General features: G+C 36.8%; 1 protein-coding gene across 1 annotated transcript in view; it reads left to right on the forward strand.

Annotated features, from left to right (window-relative positions):
• Window positions 1-21613, forward strand: part of ABCB5 (ATP binding cassette subfamily B member 5) — a 114562-nt gene that overhangs the window by 18565 nt on the left and 74384 nt on the right. The window contains exons 8-13 of the mRNA XM_065938846.1: window positions 150-327; window positions 1657-1770; window positions 2086-2196; window positions 4255-4380; window positions 5867-6070; window positions 15421-15591. Of these exons, the coding sequence (XP_065794918.1) occupies window positions 150-327; window positions 1657-1770; window positions 2086-2196; window positions 4255-4380; window positions 5867-6070; window positions 15421-15591 (904 nt within the window). The remainder of the gene's footprint in view (window positions 1-149; window positions 328-1656; window positions 1771-2085; window positions 2197-4254; window positions 4381-5866; window positions 6071-15420; window positions 15592-21613) is intronic.

Consider the following 21613-nt stretch of genomic DNA (forward strand, 5'->3'; position numbering starts at 1 on the left):
CAGGAAATGGCAATCCACTGTAGTATTCTTGGCTGGAGAATTCCATGACAGAAGAGCCTGATGGGCTATAGTCCATGGGGTTGCAAAGAGTCAGACACGACTGAGCGACTGTCACTCAAGACTATTATATTTTGTTGTGTCTTTTAAAGGTATACACAGAATCTAAAAGATGCAAAGGATGTTGGTATAAAAAAAGCTATTGCCTCGAAACTCTCTCTTGGAGCTGTGTACTTCTTTATGAATGGAACCTATGGACTTGCTTTTTGGTATGGAACCTCCTTGATTCTTAGTGGAGAACCTGATTATACCATCGGAACTGTTCTTGCTGTAAGTCTTATTTGAGAACAAAGGTAACTGGCTTAGATAATCTTTCCTTACCTAGTGGTTATTAAAAATTTCTCTTTGAATGATAGTGAATATTTAAAGATGAGTGTTTTTATAAACAAATATTTGTTTCCTTTAAATGATTTGTATGCACCTTTATAGTTGTCCGTCGTCAGGATTTACTCATCCAGTGTGATTTAGTGTCTTCTAAAGCATGATGCTTTTGGAAGAATCATCATTGAATTCTCCACTGGGAGTTAGAGCCATCTTAATCCAGGAGTCAAAAAGACCAGTCTCTTGTGAGACTGTTTTCTTTCCATCTTGCTGAGATAAGAGGGCGCCCTGCATTCATCTTGCTAAATGTCTTCTTCTGGAAATATTCTGTAGATTGGACTCTTCCTCTGTCCTTTCAGTTCATAGTAATGTTTAAAACAAACTATATAGAACTATGTTCAACATCACAACTTAGAGTTTTTTAAACTCTTAATGGTTATACATTAAATTATAATTTTTTCACTTACACTCCTAAGTTTCAATAATAAACATATCAGTTCAGGGTTGAGTCATTTGTCTTGATGAACTAAATGGATCCGGCCGATATACTTTAGTTCTCATTTGGCCTTCCCATTCTATATAGATTTCTTTTCTGTCAACTAAAGTCATCTTTTAAAGTTTGACTTTTACTTTTAAGCCTTTAAGCTATTCATTAATTTCTGGTAAACAAAACTTGAGTTTGAGAAATTTTTAGCACATTTTTCCTCCTCAATTTATGTGTGACTCTAGGTGTATAACTAACTTGCTAAGCTTTAGCTTCCTCATCTATAAGACAGGGAAACTAGCACTTAGCTCGTGAGATTCTTTGCTTATTTGTCTTTTGACAGAGATGTGTCTGTCTGAAAATGGACAACTGTCCACTAATACAAGTAATCAGAAAAGTTGGGGAAGAACAGTACAGAATCTCTAAGACAGTGAAATCTATGAAATCCTACTCTTTAAAGTTAAGAAGTTAACCAGCATGCAGGAGAGTACAGCTCACCTCCTCACCTATCCAGGTTCACGTGTGGCTAGCAGTCCTCAGTAAGCAGATTTTTCTGCTCAACTTCCCCACAAGTAATAACAAGATGATTATGGGACAGTTAGAAATTGTTCAACATTAAGAAAAGGCCGACTGCACTTGGATTAACTAATATTTCCTTTCTGTTTGACAACATCTTCCGATCTTTCCTATCTAATTTCTCTAAAATCCCTCTGAATCTCAACCAAGTATACGCTTCATTCTGTTGTCCCTCTGATGTAACTGTGAAGGATAAATATTATTTTTTGTTTCTGTAGGTTTTTTTTAGTGTAATCCATAGTAGTTATTGTATTGGAGCAGCAGCCCCTAACTTTGAAACGTTCACTATAGCCAGAGGAGCCGCCTTTAATATTTTCCACATTATTGATAAGGTAAGACTCCCAATTGCTTTGAAAGATAACTATCATTATTGCAAGAAGGAAACCAAAGAACAGGCACACTCATTTCACTGAAATGAAAAGATGGACAAAATCCATGTTGACTAATTGGGTATGGAAAGAGGAATTGTTTTAACTCTTCTGTAAGGAGATTGTGTTTTATCAAAACCTTCATATCCAACTCAATGCACTTCTAAAGCAGAAAGGAAAATATTGTAAAAGAAAACACATCTTTAAACTACTTTTAGAATATAGAGAGTGTCAGCTTAGTTTCTCTAAGATTTATAATGCCCTCTTTGTTTTTTCAAGAAACCCACTATAGATAACTTTTCAACAACAGGCTATAAATTGGAATGCATAGAAGGAACTGTGGAATTTAAAAATGTTTCTTTCAGTTATCCATCAAGACCATCTATCAAGGTAAGTAAAATTTAATTACAAAAATGTACCATTTTCTAATATTACTTTCCACTGCCTTGATCACTTCTTATGAAATTGTTTAGGATTAGTCTGACCAAGATTTGGCTGCTTTGTTTAGAGATTTGAGGTGAGAGATGGAGATAGAGACACATAGAGAAAGAGGAGAAGGAAAGAAGGAAGGATAGATCACAAATGCACAAATAACTTTGGAAAAACTACTTGCATTTTGCAGCCTCTTCTCCATATTCAACTGACTAAAGTATTTTCACCTCCCTGGAATTCCTTCACTCTGAATTTGGGAGCACAGAAAAAATGTCTTGAATTGATGGTGCCACCTATTGGTGGTCCCTGGATATTTTCCTACTCAGCATAGACAATTGTGTATATGTCGTGTCTTTCCCTTTTCCCTTCCCTAAGGCCTTTACTACACCAGCTTTTGTGCCTCAGTTTCTGTCTCTTTTACACAAGCGCACACTCACTCACACACACACACCACTCAGCATAAAGTGCATCCTTCTCCTTTTATCAGTCTTGGACAAGTTCTAGTAAAAATATGTCTGTTCTGTTGTTTTCATCCTTTCATCTTATTAGTGTATTTATTTTAAAAAGTAGTTACTGTTAAAGATTGCAAGGAATAACTCCTAATAAAATATCTTGTCTTATAGAAAAAGGATGATTTTAAGTGAAATAGGTAAAATTACTAATGCCATCAACCTTTACTGTCTTTTAAAGTGTCCAAATATCCCCTGCATAATTTGCACTGAAAAAAGATATTTACCTACTCCTACTACCTTATTTTTTTCTAGGTCTTTGATTGAAATTATTTTTTTCAAAGATCACTATTTAAAAAAAAATTTGTTACTCAATAACCGTTATTGGAATAGTGTTGTCTTCCATCATTTTTCTTAATATAAATAGAGCATTTTAATTCCATTTTGCAACTACATTTGGGTTGGCTTCCTGGAGACTTAAGCAGCAGTTTTGCCGGTACGTTGCTTGGTAAAGAGCTCTCTGGGCTTTAAACAACTATTTTTTAAATGAACCTTTGAAACATAGCCTATTTTGTTAAATTTAAAAATGAATAACTCCCCCCCCACCGCGAAAAAAAATCTACCCACTTTAAATAAACAAAACACAGATTCTTCGAAAGAGAGAACAGAAGTGAATTCTAGAGTAAAATTGCAGATGGGAGAGGAGGTACTCCCAACTGGGTTCCTTTATTTCTCATCTCTTTTAGAGAATTTTTCTCTGCTTGGCCGTTTGAAGGTTTTACTTTTGGTCTGTTTAAAGAGTCTCTTTCTTTACAAATGTGGAGATCAAAGTGAAAGAATTCAAGAGAATATTCCTATGTTTGGGGAAAATGTAAGCAAAGATAGGTGACAGTTTCTCAACAGAATTACTGTTGTCATTTTGAGAGGGTAGCTTTTTGGAGTTTCTCTCATAATGCAGCTTCCAGGACATTGACTGCTGGTAGCAAGTCCCAGTTATTGAGAAAAGTATAGAAGTACTTACTCCCCCTAAATTAAAATGTTCCTGTGAGATCTACCACTAGAAAAGGAGGCTTTCTAGTGGTGAAATCCTATTCCAGCAAATCCCTAAGAAGTCTGCCAGTTGTTTTACTTTAGAATATATTTTGCAACAGTGTTAAATATATTCTAAGAAAGAACTTCCTTAAAGGGCTCACAGAGATATCTGGCAAGGTTTCATTCCCGTTGTTGCAAGTTAGAAGATATAACTTCCTCTAACTTGGTAGTCATGAAATTCACATGAAGTATTTTGACTGAAAAGTTGAAAAGTTTGCTGTGGCTCCTTACTAGTCTATGAGTACTCAACTTAGATCTTCTTTTTATAGAGAGAGATGATTAGTTTTTTACTGTTACTTTCCAAAATTGTGTAGGTAATTATACACATACATGAAACAAATATAGCAAGATCTAAATTTGTTTTTAAGTGCCAAAATTTTTCTGTTTGTAATTATACATTAAATTTCTGAAGACAGGAAAATCATATTCTAACTTATCCTACTTTTATAAATTTCCCTCCCATACATTTCAATAGATTCTGAAAGGTCTGAATCTCAAAATTAAGCCTGGAGAGACAGTAGCCTTGGTCGGCCCCAATGGCAGTGGGAAGAGTACAGCCGTCCAGCTTCTGCAGAGGTTATATGATCCTGATGACGGCTTTGTAAGTGCACCTAGCAAGATCACGTACAGTCCACACAACGAGATGTGGAAACACCCACCTGTTACAGAGAACTTACAGCTATGTCAACTTTTAATTTTTAACAGTGGGGCTGGGAGAGGATCCATATTGTTTTCTCTATTGCATATTAATTCATTCAGCAAGTATTTATTGAGCACCTACCAAGAGCTAGACATTGTTCTATGTGCTGGGAATACACTGCTGAACAAAGCAAAAAAACCTCTCTGCCCTCATCAAGTTTACATTCTAATAAGCAGAGACAGACCATAAATAAAATCAGTAAATTATATAATGTTAGAAGATAATAAATGCTGTAGAGGAAAATAACTAGTAATTTGTAATACCCAGAACTTAACAAGAATTTCAGTCTCTCAAAACATCCCAATAGAATAACATCTGTAGAAAATATGCACTCTCATTTTTTTGCATCATCCATATGTTGCACTTAATTTTTTAACCTGTGAATAGCATAGAAAACAAGACTATGATAGTCACAGAAGCATAATTTGTAATGCTTCTATTCAGTTTTTCAACTGTTACTTTTAAAAGAAAACCTACTCTTCTGAAACATAAATTTGACGTTTTCTTAAGTCTTTATGTGGAATATACTAGACCTATGTATTCATGCTAATATTGAATAAACTATTGGCTAAGTATCCCTGTATAAAGCAGTTGCATGGAATACCCATTACCTGACAGAATACCAGTTGGTGTGAAATACCAGAGTTATGATTATCATACCTTGGCTTCTGTCATTGAAATATGTAGGGATAATGGATAATGGTATTATCTATGGAGAATACAATGTTCATTTAAGATTATTTATAGCAGGGAGTAAAATGCGCTTTTATCTTTTGCAGAGGATTGTGGTGTTGAAGGGAAGGAAGGACATTTCCTAGAAAACAATGCAGAGGTCACATAAGTCTTAAAATAACAAAACTGAAGATTTTTACATGTGTCTGCATAATAACATTTGTGACTCCTAGAGTATATATCATCATCATACCTAATTTGTGGATCATGTCAGGGCCTGTGGATCATGTTAGCCTTAGTGTCAGGGCTTCTCTAGTGGCTCAGACAGTAAAGAATCTGCCTGCAATGCAAGACACCCTGGTTCAATCCCTGGGTCAGGAAGATCTCCTGGAGAAGGGAATGACTACTCACTCCAATATTCTTGCCTAGAGAATTCCATGGATAGAGGAGCCTGGCAGGTTATAGTCTGTGGGGTAGAGTAAAGATATTCATACAGTTTGACCAAATTTTAAGTCCATTTTTTAGGTTTTATTAGTTCCCAACTACCAGAAAAAGTCTATTGGCAATGTACTTGCTATACATACTTTATCAAAATATAGTCAGTCTTTGTTTCCTGAAACAACCTGCTTCTCAGCTTATGTTTTGGAGTAGTAAAAAAGGTTTTAACCCGATGCAGTGAAAAGCACCACGATGATTCATTCCTTTGGATTTGTAGATCACAGTGGATGGTAACGACATCAGAACTTTAAATGTGCAGCATTATCGAAAACATTTTGGAGTGGTCAGCCAAGAGCCTGTTTTGTTTGGAACCACCATTAATAACAATATTAGATATGGACAAGATGGTGTGACTAATGAAGACATTGAGAAAGCAGCAAAGGAAGCAAATGCTTATGATTTTATAATGGAATTTCCCAAGGTAAGTACACTAAGTAACGAATATTCTTAGCTTAAACCTAAAGCACTGAGATATTCCAAAATAACTTAAATAATGATAACATCTACAGAGTAAGGGAAGTGTGATTAATATTTGCATTGTCCTAGGTGAAACATCTATAAATGAGAGAGCATGATAAAACCCAAGGAAAACATTGTTGAAAGGTCAATTTTTTAAATATGTTTTGTTCTTACTAGTTCTCACTGCTAATGGAAAAGAAAAATAAAGGATATATTAAAACATAACAAAGAAACATGAAACAAAATCATCGATCCATCCTGAGAAATGTGTATCTGCAAAATGTTGATTTGCAAGGCCATCTTGTGGCTAAGAGTGGGAATGTCACACGCAAAGTTCAGATTGGTTCTGTGTTAAGGCAAAGGAAAAAAATTTGTTTTTGAAGTATATGGAACTACTATTGGATAAGAAATGTGAAATTATAGTTGGAAAGAGATACAGTAAACTATAATTTGCGGTATTAGGACATATAAGATCCTAATGGATATTTAAAATTGATAGAGAACTATAAAAACATTTATATTTCTTAAAGTATTTGTTCATTAGTAGCATTTCATTTTCAGTTTTTCATTTCATTTTCAATTTCATCCCACTATCACCTGAAATTGTTATGGGGAGCACCTTGTGAAGCAAGAAAGGATGATATGTGAATTTAAAATACAAATAAAATTCTAACATCCCAGAAGGCAATAATAACAAAAAAGTTATTTTAATGAATATATTTTACAAATCACATTCCATAGGTCATAATAATTTTGTTCTTTTTTTTTCCATAAAATTTTTGTTATGCTATTTATTACCTCCTTCCCCCATTATTTAGGGTCATACTTAGGACAGAAAAGTTATTCTTTGAGGTCATTCTTTGCCTTATGGTTTGGGAAAACACAAACTTCCTTTCTTTGACCTTCATTCAACACTTTCACTGACTTTTTTTCCTCAAAAAAAAAAAAAAAAATGATCCTCAGTTTTCCACTTGGAATTAAGGAGTTTTCTGGTGCCTCTTAAGTCATTTTTGGAACTGTGGTGTTGGAGAAGACTCTTGAAGAGTCCTTTGGACTGTAAGGAGATCCATCCAGTCAATCCTAAAAGAGCTCAGTCCTGAATTTTCATTGGAAGGACTGATGCTGAAGCTGAAACTTCAATACTTTGGCCACTTGATGTGAAGAACTGACACATTGGAAAGACCCTGATGCTAGGAAAGATTGAAGGTGGGAGGAGAAGGGAATGATAGAGGATGAGATGGTTGATTGGCATCACCTAATCGATGGACATGAGTTTAAGTTAGCGCTGGGAGTTGGTGATGGACAGGGAAGCCTGGCATGCTGCAGTTCATGGGGTCTCAAAGAGTCAGACACGACTGAGTGACTGAACTGAACTGAACTGAAGTCATTCCCTGTAAGTTATGACTTATTTTTACTAAAAGTCCAATATTTAGAGAAAGGTCTTCCTTACTATAAATCTAATAGTAAATGCTAAAGATATAATCCAAAGAACAAATTAAAATTGCTGGTTTATTATGATAGAAGCTAAATTCCACAACCATGATGGCTAAACTGGGACATAAGAATAAACATAATAATAAATAAAAGTTACAGAAGTGGTTTCATATAGGTAAAAATTTAGGGAAAGCTATACTCAAAAATAAATCCATTTCTGGGGTTTTTATCTTGTTCCATTGGTCTATATTCCTGTTTTTGTGCCAGTACCAAATTGTCTTGACGACTGTAGCTTTGTAGTATAATCTGAAGTCAGGAAAGTTGATTCCTCCAGCTCCATTCTTCTTTCTCAAGACAGCTTTGGCTATTCGGGGTCTTTTGCATTTCCATATGAACTGTGAAATTTTTTGTTCGAGTTCTGTGAAAAATGCCATTGGTAATTTGATAGGGATCACATTGAATCTGTAGATTGAATTTGGTAGTGTAGTGATTTTCACAATATTGATTCTTCCTAGCCAGGAATATGGAATATCTCTCCATCTGTTTATGTCATCTTTGATTTCTTTCATCAGTGTCTTATAATTTTCTGTGTACAGTTTTTTTGTCTCCTTAGGTAAGTTTATTCCTGGATATTTAATTCTTTTTGTTGCAATGGTAAATGGGATTGATTCCTTAAATGCTCTTTCTGATTTTTCATTGTTGGTATATAGAAATGCAAGTGATTTCTGTGTATTGATTTTGTATCCTGCAACTTTGCTAAATCCACTGCTTAGCTCTACTAATTTTCTGATACTATCTTTAGGGAATCATGTCATCTGCAAACAGTGAGGGCTTTATTTCTTCTTTTCCAATCTGGATTCCATTTATTTCTTTTTCTTCTCCGATTGCTGAAGCTAGGACTTCCAGAACTATTATGAATAATAGTGGCAAAAGTTGACACCCTTGTCTTATTCCTGATCTGAGGGGGAATGCTTTCAGTTTTTCACCATTGAGACTGGACAGCTACATGTAAAAAAATGAAATTAGAACACTTCCTAACACCATACACAAAGATAAAATGGATTAAAGACCTAAATGTAAGACCAGAAACTATAAAACTCTTAGAGAAAAACATAGGCAGAACACTTGATGACATAAATCAAAGCAAGATCCTCTATGACCCACCTCCTAGAGTAATGGAAATAAAAACAAAAGTAAACAAGTAGGACTGATTAAACTTAAAAGGTTTTGCACAGCAAAGGAAGCTATAAGCAAGGTGAAAAGACAACCCTCAGAATGGGAAAAAATAATAGCAAATGAAACAACTGACAAAGGATTAATTTCCAAAATATACAAGCAGCTCATACAACTCAATGCCAGAAAAACGAACAACCCAATCGAAAAGTGGAAAAAGACCTAAACAGACATTTCTTCAAAGAAGACATACAGATGGCTAACAAACACATGAAAAGATGCTCAACATCACTCATTATTAGAAATGCAAATCAAAACCACAATGAGACATCACCACACACCAGTCAGAATGGCCATCATAAAAAAGTCTACAAACAATAAATGCTGGAGAGGGTGTGGAGAAAAGGGAATGCTCTTGCACTGTTGGTGGGAATGTAAATTGATATAGCCACTATAGAAGACAGTATGGGGATTCCTCAAAAGCTAGGAATAAAACCACCATATGATCCAGCAATCCCACTCCTAGGCATATACCCTGAGGAAACCAAAACTGAAAAAGACACATGTATCCCATTGTTCACTGCAGCACTGTTTACAATAGCTAGAATATGGAAGCCACCTAGATGTCCATCGATAGATGAATGAATAAAGAAGTTGTGGTCCATATATATACAATGGGATATTACTCAGCCATAAAAACCAATGCATTTGAGTCAGTTCTGATGAGGTGGATGAACCTAGAACCTATTATACAGAGTGAAGTGAGTCAGAAAGAGAAAGATAAATACCATATTCTAACACATATATACAGAATCTAGAAAAACGGTACTGAAGAATTTATTTACAGGACAGCGATGGAGAAATAGACATAGAGAATAGAATTACAGACATGGGGATAGGGGAGGAGAGGGTGAGATATAAGGAAAGAGTAACATGGAAACTTACATTACCATATGTAAAATAGATAGCCAATGGGAATTTGCTGTGTGGCTCAGGAAACTCAAACAGGGGCTCTGTATCAACCTTGAGGGGGTGGGATGGGGAGGGAGATGGGAGGGAGGTTCAAAAGGAAGGAGATATATGTATATCTATGGCTGATTCATGTTGAGGTTTGACAGAAAGCAACAAAATTCTGTAAAGCAATTATCCTTTAATAAAAAAATTAATTAAAAAGAAAAATAAATAAATATCATTAATCCTTCTATGATGTGCTTAGTCACTCAGTTGTGTCCAACTCTTTGTGACCCACGGACTATAACCCACCAGGCTCCTCTGTCCATGGGGATTCTCCAGGCAAGAATATTGGAATGGGTTGCTATGCCGTCTTCCAGGGGATCTTCCCAACCCAGGGATTTAACCCAGGTCTCCCTCATTACAGGCAGATTCTTTACCATCTGAGCCACCAGGGGAACCCAACTATGATACACACATATTTTTTAATTAGTATGTTAGGATTAACTGATACTTGCTAGCTTTTCCCCATGAACAGCCATAAAACAGACTAGAATATATGAGGCATAGGACAATTGCTTCCAAGCATTAGATAAGCAGTAGCACAGAACTATGATTCCTGAGAGGAAGGAAACTCGAAGAAAGTCCATGAATGTCCAGCATGCTTCCTGGGAACAAATTATGACCCCATCACATCTCTGTAAAATGGAATTCAAAGAGAACATGTCAGTCCCACTGAGATAAAAGATAGAGACAGAATTTCAGGGCAGCTTAAGAAATTGAAGAGCCAAAATAAAAGAGTTTTGGACATGAGATGGGGGGCAGATGTCCATGTAAGCATCCTTTGGGAATCCTTCTCAGATATAAGATTACCCCTGGCTTACAGAAGAGCAGCTGCTACAAAGCTATAGTAGAGCAGAGATACTCAAAGTTAGGCAGTGTGGTGGAGCCGTTGAAAACACAACCCAGCCAGCGTGGAGAGGTCACATTAACACCTCATTATACCTCAGGCATATAGCTGAGACACCAAAAAAAGTCACACCTTAGAAGTAAAGACCACACCTTAGAGTAAGGCTGACTCTAAATCATTTGCTCTAACAAAATCCTAAAACCAAGTGATGACAAGACCCTAAAGGAGACAGAACTTGGATATTGGGTCCTGCCAAGTTTTGAGGCTTTCTTTAGATGAGCAAGCTCCGGGTGATGGTGAAGGACAGGAAAGCCTGGCGTGCTTCAGTCCCTGGGGTTGCAAAGAGTGAGTGACTGAACAACAACAGATTCACCACAACAAAGCATAAAACCAGGATGATCAGTCAATATTTGAATTGCCTAGGAGGGTGAAAGGGCTTTCCAAGTAGTGCTAGTGGTAAAGAACGCACCTACCAGTGCAGGAGACGTTAAGAGACGCAAGCTCGAACCCTGGGTTGAGAAGATCTCCTAGAAGAGGGCACAGCAACCCACTCCAGTATTCTTACCTTAAGAATCCCAAGGACAGAGGATTCTGGTGGGCTACAGTCCATATGGTGGGAAAGAGTTGCACATGACTGAGGCGACTTAGCAAACACGCATGCACATGAGAGTAAAATCAACATTTTCCTCAGAATAAAACAGAACTGAGTCTCTTCAACATATTAGGCACAGATTTCAATGTGTATTCTACAATATCTAGATGTGCAAAGAAACAGGAAACAATGATCCACAGGCGAAAAGAAAAAACCCATAATCTCGATATTTGTCCACTTAAGCAAAATTTCAAGGGACTTCTGTGGCAGTCCAGTGGTTAAGACTTCCCCTTCCAGTGCAGGGGATGCAAGTTCGATCCCTGGTCAGGAAGTTAAGATCCCACATGCCTCAGGGCCCCAAAACCAAAAACATTAATAAAAAAAGAAGAAGAAGCAATATTACAACAAATTCAATAAAGATGTTAAAAATGGTCCACATCAAAAAAATCTTTAGGGCTTCCCTAGTGGCTCAGTGGTAAAGAATCCACCTGCCAATGCAGGAGACCCAGGTTTAATCCCTGGTCCATGAGGATCCCACATGACTCGAAGCAACTAAACCCATTCACCACAACTACTGAGCCTGTACTATAGAACTACTGAGCCCTCCCGCCGGAAATACTGAAGCCCATGTGCCCTAGAGCCCACGATCAGCAACAGGAGAAGCCACCACTATTAGAAGCCTGCACACTGCAACCAAAGAAAAGCCCACACAGCAAAGAAGACCCAGCATGGCCAAATAAATAAATAACACTATTTTTTTTAATCTATAAAAAATAAGTCTTTTTTTAAAAGATTCAAAAAAAATTTCAAAATGCATGAAGCAAAAACAATACATCTGAAAGGAGAAACAGGCAAATCCACAATTTTAGCTGAAGGCTCTAACACTTGATAGACCAAGTAGGCAAAAGATCTAAGGATATAGATAACCTCAACAATACTATCATCCAACTAGATATAACTGATATTTATAGACAGTTTCACTCAATAACAGCATAAAACATTTTTCTTAAGTGCATGTGGAATGTTCACTGAGAAAAACAATATTCTCGACATTGAAAGAAAAAATGTTTATAATTTCAAAGGAAACATACAAAGTGTGTCCTTGGGCCACCATAATAAAATTAAAATGTAGACATCAATAACAGAAATATACCTGGAAAATCCACAAATATTTGAAAATTAAAGAACCTACTTCTAAATAATATATGGTGCTAATAGGAAGTTTCAAGAAAAATTTAAAACTTTTGAAGTAAATAAAAATGAAAATGCAAGGTATCTGTATTTGTGGAATAAACTTGATCTTTCAACAACATGGGTTTGAACTGTACATATTCACTTATACAGGAATCTTTTCCAAATAGTACATACTGTAGTACTACATGACCCCCAGCTGGTGAAATTCAAGGATGTGGACACAGAGGACTGATTGTAAAGCTATACTTGGATTTTTGACTGGATGGAGGTTGGTGTCCCTAGTACCTACGTTGTTCAAGGATCAACTGCTTGAAGAGAAACTTACAGCATCAAGTGCTTACTTTAGAAAAGGAAAAGATCTAAAATTCATTAACCGAGTTTGCATCTTGAGAAACTAGAGTAAGAAGAGCAAATAAAACACAAAACAAGTAGAAGAGAAATAATATAGGCTAGAGCAGAAAACAGTGAAATTAAAAACAGAAAGCATTAGAAACAGTCACTGTGAAACTAAAAGCTGGTTCCTTAAAAAGATCAATAAAATCAGTAAAACTATAGCAAGCCTGACGAAGAAACAAAAAAGAGAAGAGAAATTACAAATATCAGGGATCAAAGAAGGTACATCATTATTAATCCCAAAGACATTAAAAGGTTGATATAGGAATACTATGAACAAAGATATGCCTATAATGTTGACAATATAGAAGAGGTTCTATTCCCTGAAAGACACAGACCACAAAAACTCACTCAAATAGAAGTGGATAGGTAACCTGAATAAGACGTATAACTATGAAAAAAATAAACTGGTTCTCAGAATAGTAGCAACAACTACAAATGAAATTAAAAGTGGCATTCACAATAGCATTAAAAATATAAAATAGAATAAATATAATGAAAGATCTGTAAATCTATGTGAAAACTATAGAACACTGCTTAGAGAAATTAAAGAATATCTAAATATAATAAATAAGATGTATCTTATTCATTGATTTAGAAATTGAATATTTTTACAGATATGCATTCTCCCCAAATCAATCTATAAATTTAATGCTATTTCAATCAAAATCTCAGCTGTCTTTTTCAATGTGCAGAAGTCAACAAGCTGACTAAATATTTATTTAGGAATCTAAAGGACCAATAATAGTCAAACAATTTTGGAAAAAGAGCAGCAAAACTGGAAGACCTACAATAGTTAATTTTAAGACAGCAATTAAGACAGTGATAATTACCTAACAGCGGGTTTCCCAGGTGGCACGATGGTAATGCAAGACACATTGGAGATGCAGGTTCGATCCCTGGGTTGGAAAGACCCCTGGAGTAGAAAATGACAACCCACTCCAGTATTCTTGCCTGGAAATTTCCAAGGACAGAGGAGCCTGGCAGGGTACAGTCCATGCGGTCGCAAAGGGTCAGACACAACTGAGCATACACACAGGTTGACATAACAATGGAGGTGTAAGTCAGTGGAACACAACATAGAGTCTAGAAATAGACCCACATATACCTAGTGAATTGACTTTTGACAAGGCCAGTGTAATTCAGTGGGAGAGAGGAAAGTCTTTTCAACAAATGGTGCTGGACAAATTGGATATCCATGTGTTAAAAAAAAGAAACGTGGCCCTTACCTCATACTATATACACATATGATTTACCATGAATCTTAGACCAAGGGAAACTTAAGCCATCAAACTTCAAAAATAAGTGCACACTCTGTGATTCTATTTATATGGAATTGTAGAACTAGAAAAATTAATTTATAGTGATAAATATCAAATCAATGGTATCTGAGGCAAGGTGTGGGTTTTGACTGGAAAGGGTCATTTGGAACCTTTCTAGGATGACAGAAATTTTCTGTTTTTATTTGGGTGGTAATAACATGGATACGTGCATTTTTCAAAACTCATAGGACTATTCTTTTAAAATGGATGCATTTTATTATGAAAAATTATTCATCAATAAGGTGTGTGTGTATTTATATATACTTTATTTTTTAATGTGGGGCTTTACAGATGGTGCTAGTAGTAAAGAACTCCCTTGCCAATGCAGGTTAGACATGAGAGGCACAGGTTTGATCCCTAGGGCAGGAAGATCTCCTGGAGGAGGGCATTAAAACCCACTCCAGTACTCTTGCCTGGAGAATCCCATGGACAGAGGAGCCTGGCAGGCTATTGCCCATAGGGTCGCAAAAAGTCAGACATAAATGAAGCGACTTAGCATGCACATTTTTAATGTAAAGGTCAAACTCTAGAAGTTATTAGTTTAGAAATATTATTTGAAAGTAAGTCCTTGAAGAAATGAAGTTTGAATCAGGGACCTAGCACAATAGAATATTACTAATTATGCTTCATTAGTTCTAGAAATTACCTCCAACTTCAAATATCTAACAATATCTACCTTGTTAAAGACATATATATCAAGAAAAAGTAAAAGAAGGCCCAAAAAGTCTCCCAAGATTGAAAAAACATTTTGAGGAAGAAGTTTGTTTTTGCAATAATCTTTTTCATACTATTTTTCAGAATGTAAAGCAAATTATGGGTAATACATTAAATTACTAATAAACATTTTAAATAAATTATTTGTACTACAGTGTTTCTATTAAAGATACCAGTGCATTTTAAAAGTGTCTTTAAAACTTTGAAAATTGGTTCAAATTATTGTTAATCTTCCTTAAAATCCTAGATTATGCTATGTCCTCATTTTTTTTAGTCCTAGCCAAATTTTTCTTTGGTCTTCTCTTCAATAGATTCTTTATAAAATGGTTGTTTATTTTTACAAAGAACAAATCACAGATCAAATACTATCCAGGCTGCAGCAGTGATTAATCCGGCATTAAGACACAACTATCTGGGGGAGAATGAATTCACATATATATGGCTGAGTCCCTTTGCTGTTTGCCAGAAGCTCTTAACAACATTGTTAATTGGCTATACCCCAATACAAAATAAAAAGTTCAATCAGTAAATAAATGAGAAAAAAATCCACGACTGTGACTGCCATTTCCTGTTCTAATCATCTGACCATGCTGCCTTCTGTTTCTGTTTTCTTTCCTAATTTTCATTAGAAATTTAATACCTTGGTAGGGGAAAAAGGAGCTCAAATGAGTGGAGGACAGAAACAGAGAATCGCAATTGCTCGAGCTTTAGTTCGAAACCCGAAGATTCTGATCTTAGATGAGGCTACGTCTGCCTTAGATACAGAAAGCGAATCAGTAGTTCAAGCTGCACTGGTGAAGGTAAGTAAGCAGACTCATTATTTTAATATTCCTGGTTCAGCATTTTTTTTAAATACAAGAAAGTATGACTCCACAGTGGGTTATTTATTCATTTCAGAGCCCTCCTTAAGTTATGAATGCAGAGTGTTCATCCTTGTAAAAACTTCGGTAATGTTTATAGGAAGTGATTTGGAGGAGAAAAGAAGATGCTATGCTTGGTGTTAAAAATATATATGAGGCTCATAACCAAGCAATCATCCCATATATATAGGTCTGCATCCCATTCCAACAGGTCTACACTTTCCACCTCCCCAGGGTAACTCCATACCCCTACCACAATTATAATCACATCCACCCTTTGTCTCTTCCATATACAGCTATGGGGTTCTCTTCTCTGACCATTTTTTCCTCTCTAGGGTAATCCCAGAGTACTCATTTTAACTTAATTTCACTTCAAGTGGAGAAGTATACCATGTGGTTTGCCTTGACCTTGACCATCCTCCTTCAACATCCCTAAGGCCCTGATGCTGCCTTCCTACTCACTGTGTGGATGCATGCTAAGTCGCTTCAGTCGTGTCCGACTCTTTCAGACCCTAAGGACTATAGCCTGCCAGGCTCCTCTGTCCGTGGGATTCTCCAGGCAAGAATACTGGAGTGAGTTGTCATACCCTCCTCCAGAGGACCTTCCCAACCCAGGGATTGAACCCACATCTCCTACGGCTCGTGCATTGCTGGCAGATTCGTTACTGCTGAGTAACGAAGCCCCCTACTCACTATAAGCTGCTAAATATGCTTCGTGGCCACAATGCAGAATTGGCATTTTACCAAAATGCACTGCATCTGGAAAGGTAGTTAGTGGTGGTGTCATGAAAAACTATAGAATACTTTTTCCAATAGCCAAACCCTCTTTGCAGTCATGGTCTTCAAACCCTTTAGAAGGCTTAATGGCACTTTTTACTTTGTCCTTCTCTAAAAATGGGTTGTGTTTTTCTAAGAAAATTACAGACTTTTCTTTTTAAATACTGAGTTTGCATGACTAGATATGGACACTGGCAACCAGAGTCTCAACCGATTATTGAAAAATCTAGTACCTACTATTATCAACTTGCAAATCAGAGTTTATAAATTTTTACCTTGTTTCCACCTCACATGATAAGAGTACCACAATTTGCTCATATTTCTTATTTTCATAAAATAAATAATATGAAAATCCACGTTCATTGTAGACACTTTGCCAATTTGGTTCGTTTTGGTGAAGAAATGATAATTTCCTCAAAAGCATGACTCATACTCTATTCATTTCTTAACACTTAATAACTAAGACAGGGCTCTATTTCTAGAATACACTCAAATTGTGTATACTAATGGTGATGTTCAGTTACTTAAGGCTTGAATGTACTAAAAAATCATTAGATTTAACTGTCTCAAATTACATAACTTTTCTAGTTTTATTGAAATATAATCAACATACATATATAAGATTTTTTTTAATATTATACTAGGCTCTGAAGTTGTTTTCAGGTTAAATGTTGTGCCCATTGCCTTTTGATTCGATATATTAATCACTTCAGGCAATCAAAACTCATTCAGACTTTTAAAAATACAGTAAGTCCCCTACATATGAACAGGTTCCATGCTGAGAGTGCATTTTTAAGTCCAGTTTGTTAGTAAATCCAACGAAGATAGCCTGGGTACCCAACTAATACAATTGGCTATATAGTGCTACACTGTAATAGGTTTATAATACTTTTCACACAACAAATTCATTAAAAACAAACAAACACAAAAAATAAAACATTTTTAATCTTACAGTACAGTATCTTGAAAAGTATGGTACAGTACCAGCTATATCACCTCTGCTTTTACCCTTGCTTCCAGACATCATTGGCTTGAAATAAAGATACTGTACTCTATATAGTATCGTATAGTAAAGCACAACCACTTGTAGAGAATGCACACAAGTGATGATATATACCAGACATGTGAACTAACTTACATGATTGGACATAAGAAACATCTTTGAAAGTTCACAACTTGCAGGAGGGACTTACTGTAAATAGTTGCTTAGAGTCATGATAAACTAATCAATATTTTTTTCTACTGCTTGAAATGAAATCTATATCATAAGGTAAAAGATAAAAATACAAAATGCTTGTAACTGATTATTCCAAGTATATATTTCAAAATTTCAATTACTGTTACTCTTTTCCAGTTTTTAAAGTGTGTAATTAAATCAGCGTTATAGAGATGTATAGGTGTGAAACTATAAGGAGACTTCGCTGATCTTTTGTGAGGTGAGGGTAAATGGTTATTATGGGGTGACAGCTCGTTAAATATATATGCCTTGGTATTTAATTGGCGTGTGGTGCAGAGGAGAGTTGGGGCTTCCCCAGTGGCTCAGTGGTAAAGAATCTGCCTCTGATGTGGAAGACGCAGGAGACCTGGGTTCGATCCCTGGGTTGGGAAGATCCCCTGGGGGAGGGCATGACAACCCACTCTAGTATTCTTGCCTGGAGAATTCCTTGGACAGAGGAGCCTAGCAGGCTGCAGTCCATAGGGTCGCACTGAGTTGGACACAACTGCAGCGACTTAACACACACACACACACACACACGAAAGGAAAAGTTAAAATACAGGAAATGCTATGAACAGTCCAGTGCCATGAGAATTCTGTATACCCACTACACAGATGGTGATTGTGGAACCAAGCTTTAAAGAGGTCCCACCTAAACAGGGTAGGGCATCCAACAGGTCTCATTTCTGCTCAGACATCTGTCTATAAATTCTAGAACCCTGTGGCATGATACAGCCTAATCCACAGCAGTTAACAGATTTTTATAGCTCAAAATATCATGTAAACCACTAGCCAACAAAGAGGGAACAATAAAATGTATTATTTCTAACTGGTGAATGCAGCATCCACCTCCTTCCATACCCAGCCTTCAGATATCCTCCCAACCCCTCCTCTCCATTACCCCATCATCTTCCTTTTGTATGAAGCTCTAGAACCAGCAAAACTAATCTATAGTGATAAAAAAAAATCAAATCAGTAGTTTACTGGAGGAAGAGGGTGGGTTTTGACTGAAAATGGGCATGAGGGAAATATTACTATTGTCCTTACTTGGATTATTGCAATAGCTATCTCCCACGGGCTTCCTTGGTGGCTCAGATGGTAAAGAATCCAGGTTCAATCCCTGGGTTGGGAAGACCCCCTGGAGAAGGAAATGGCAACTCACTCAAGTACTCTTGCCTGGAGAATCTCGTGAGCAGAGGAGCCCGGCAGGCTACAGTCCATGGGGTCACAAAGAGTTGGACACTACTGAGCGACTAACACGTAACATGGCATCTCGCATACTACACACTTCAGTCTGTTCTCAGCACAGCACGCAGACAATATTACTAAAATGTAAATTTGATCATGTTGCCCTTCTGCTTCAAACCCTTCAATGGCTCCTTTTCTTCTCACTCTAAGTAAAAACCAAGCTCCTTACAGAAGCTATTAGGTTCTATGGAGTTGGGCACCAGGCTCTTTCTGGAACCTCACATCCTACCACTCTGTCCCACATTGGGTACCCCTTAAACATACCATAGCCCTTTATGTCAGCTAGTATATGATACACATATTTGTTTATTTTCTCTCTTCCCCTACTAGAATATCTACTCTCCTCTACTAAAACATCTGCTCTCTATTATCAAAGGCATTGATTAGTTAACTGCAGCATACTCAGCAATAGAACAATGCCTGGCCCTCATTAGACAGTCAATAAATATTTGTTGAATAGTGTTTGGATGACTGTGATAGAGAAGAGTTTCAAGGCCTGAAGTGCTCTTTTCTGGACTTTTGTAGTTTAGGCTTGCTACCATCTAGTTTTGCTTCACTAATCTTGTTCAAGAGGAGGATTTAGGATCAGTGGATAAAGATCTGTACAACAGCGATGGAGCTTTACTCTGCTGCTGGTTTGGGCCTGGTATGCCAATGCAGCAGGCTTCCAAGCTGTCCTACTATGAGGAGGCATGAACACCTGCAAGCCCCTGGGGAAGCAGAGAAAGCCCATGTTGATTTTAGAATTAAGCCTGTGAAAGCTCTTTGAAATGTTAAAAGCTGTATGCAAATCTAAGGAATAATTATTAAGGGAGGTTCAGCTATACCACCTCAGTGGAGAACCTTTAAAAAGGCCCTTTGCTGATTATGAAAGATGGGTTTTCATCACAGCTTTATTCTTTGAAGAGTCTGAGCTATTTTGTTGCAACAACCATGGGCTTTTCTTTATCATCATTTCTGTTTCTAATATGATGCATTCTGTTGGTCTTCCTCTGAAGTCCCTTGCATTATATTTATACTACTTGGAGAATTAATAAGTAAGTTGGTATATTATATTAAGCTGTGGACTACTTTATTAAATTAAACCCCAAGAAGTGAGGTTAATTATATTACACACACAGATGCACACCAATACATACACACACACATACGTTTTGGTGTGTCTGTGTTAAATATCTTTCTCTTTATATGTGGAATTGGAAATACTTTTGATCTTTTTCTTTCTGCCCTCCCTGTTTTTAAAACTATTTGTTAATAGTTGGGAACAGAAAGGGAATTTCTACAAGGGAAATTCCTTGGCTCAATTTAATTGGGAAAACAAAGGTAACATAGATAATACCTCATCCCAAAGCATCATGAGACATTTTACAAACTTGCTTAATCAAGCTCACATGCATAAGCCTTGGTGTTAAGTTATAGGCCACTAACTCCTTTTAGAATAGTGTTTTTCCCCATTTGATAGATCAAGGGCCCATTGAGAATCTGACTAAGAAAGGGAAAAATAAACTACTGTAAATTTTCCCAAAAATCTGCAAATGCACTTGTACACTAAGATTTATGTATAATATTGAGGGGTTCATAGACCCCCTGAAGCCATTCATAAGTCATTATTTTAAGTGTAATAATGGAACAGATGAATAAGAAAAACTAATCTTACAAGAACCCAGTGAAAGTTGTACATTTATTCTCCTGTTTCACAGATGTGTAAACTGCAGCACAGGGAGGTTGAGTAATAGCTAGGAAGCAGTGAGGCCAGAACATGGACCCAGTCAGCCCTCTAGCTCATCCATGTAACCCCCATGGTTCAGTTCGGTTGCTCAGTCGTGTCCAACTCTGCGACCCCATGGACAGCAGCACGCCAGGCTTCCCTATCCATCACCAACTCCCAGAGCTTACTCAAACTCATGTCCAACCATTTAATCCTCAGTTGTCCCCTTCTCCTCCTGCCTTCAATCTTTCCCAGCATCAGAGTCTTTTCAAATGTGTCAGTTCTTTGTATCAGGTGGCTAAAGTATTGGAGTTTCAGCTTCAGCATCAGTCCTTCCAATGAATATTCAGGACTGATTTCCTTTAGAATGGACTGGTTGGATCTCCTTGCAGTCCAAGGGACTCTCAAGAACCTTCTCCAACACCACAGTTCAAAAGCATCAATTCTTCGGTGCTCAGCTTTCTTTATAATCCAAATCTCACATTCATACATGACTACTGGAAAAACCATAGCTTTGATTAGACAGACCTTTGTTAGCAAGGTAATATGTCTGCTTTTTAGGTTGGTCATAGCTTTTCTTCCAAGGAGCAAATGTCTTTTAATTTCATGGCTGCAGTCACTGTCTGCAGTGATTTTGGAGCCCAAGAAAATTAAGTCTGTCACTGTTTCCATTGTTTCCTGTCTATTTGCCATGAAGTGATGGGACTAGATGCCATGGTCTTAGTTTTTTGAATGTCAAGTTTTAAGCCAGCTTTTTCACTCCCTTCTTTCAGCTTCATCAAGAGGCTCTTTAGTTCCTCTTCACTTTTGGCCATAAGGGCAGTGTTATCTGCACATCTGAGATTGTTAATATTTCTCCCGGCAGTCTTGATTCCAGTTTGTGCTTCATCCAGCTTGGCATTCAGAATGATGTACTCTGCATATAAGTTAAATAAGCAGGGTGACAGTATACAGTCTGACATACTCCTTTCCCAATTTAGAACCAGTTTGTTGTTCCATATCTGGTTCTACCT

Source organism: Muntiacus reevesi, chromosome 6 (genome assembly GCF_963930625.1).
Source record: "Muntiacus reevesi chromosome 6, mMunRee1.1, whole genome shotgun sequence".
NCBI lineage: Eukaryota > Metazoa > Chordata > Mammalia > Artiodactyla > Cervidae > Muntiacus > Muntiacus reevesi.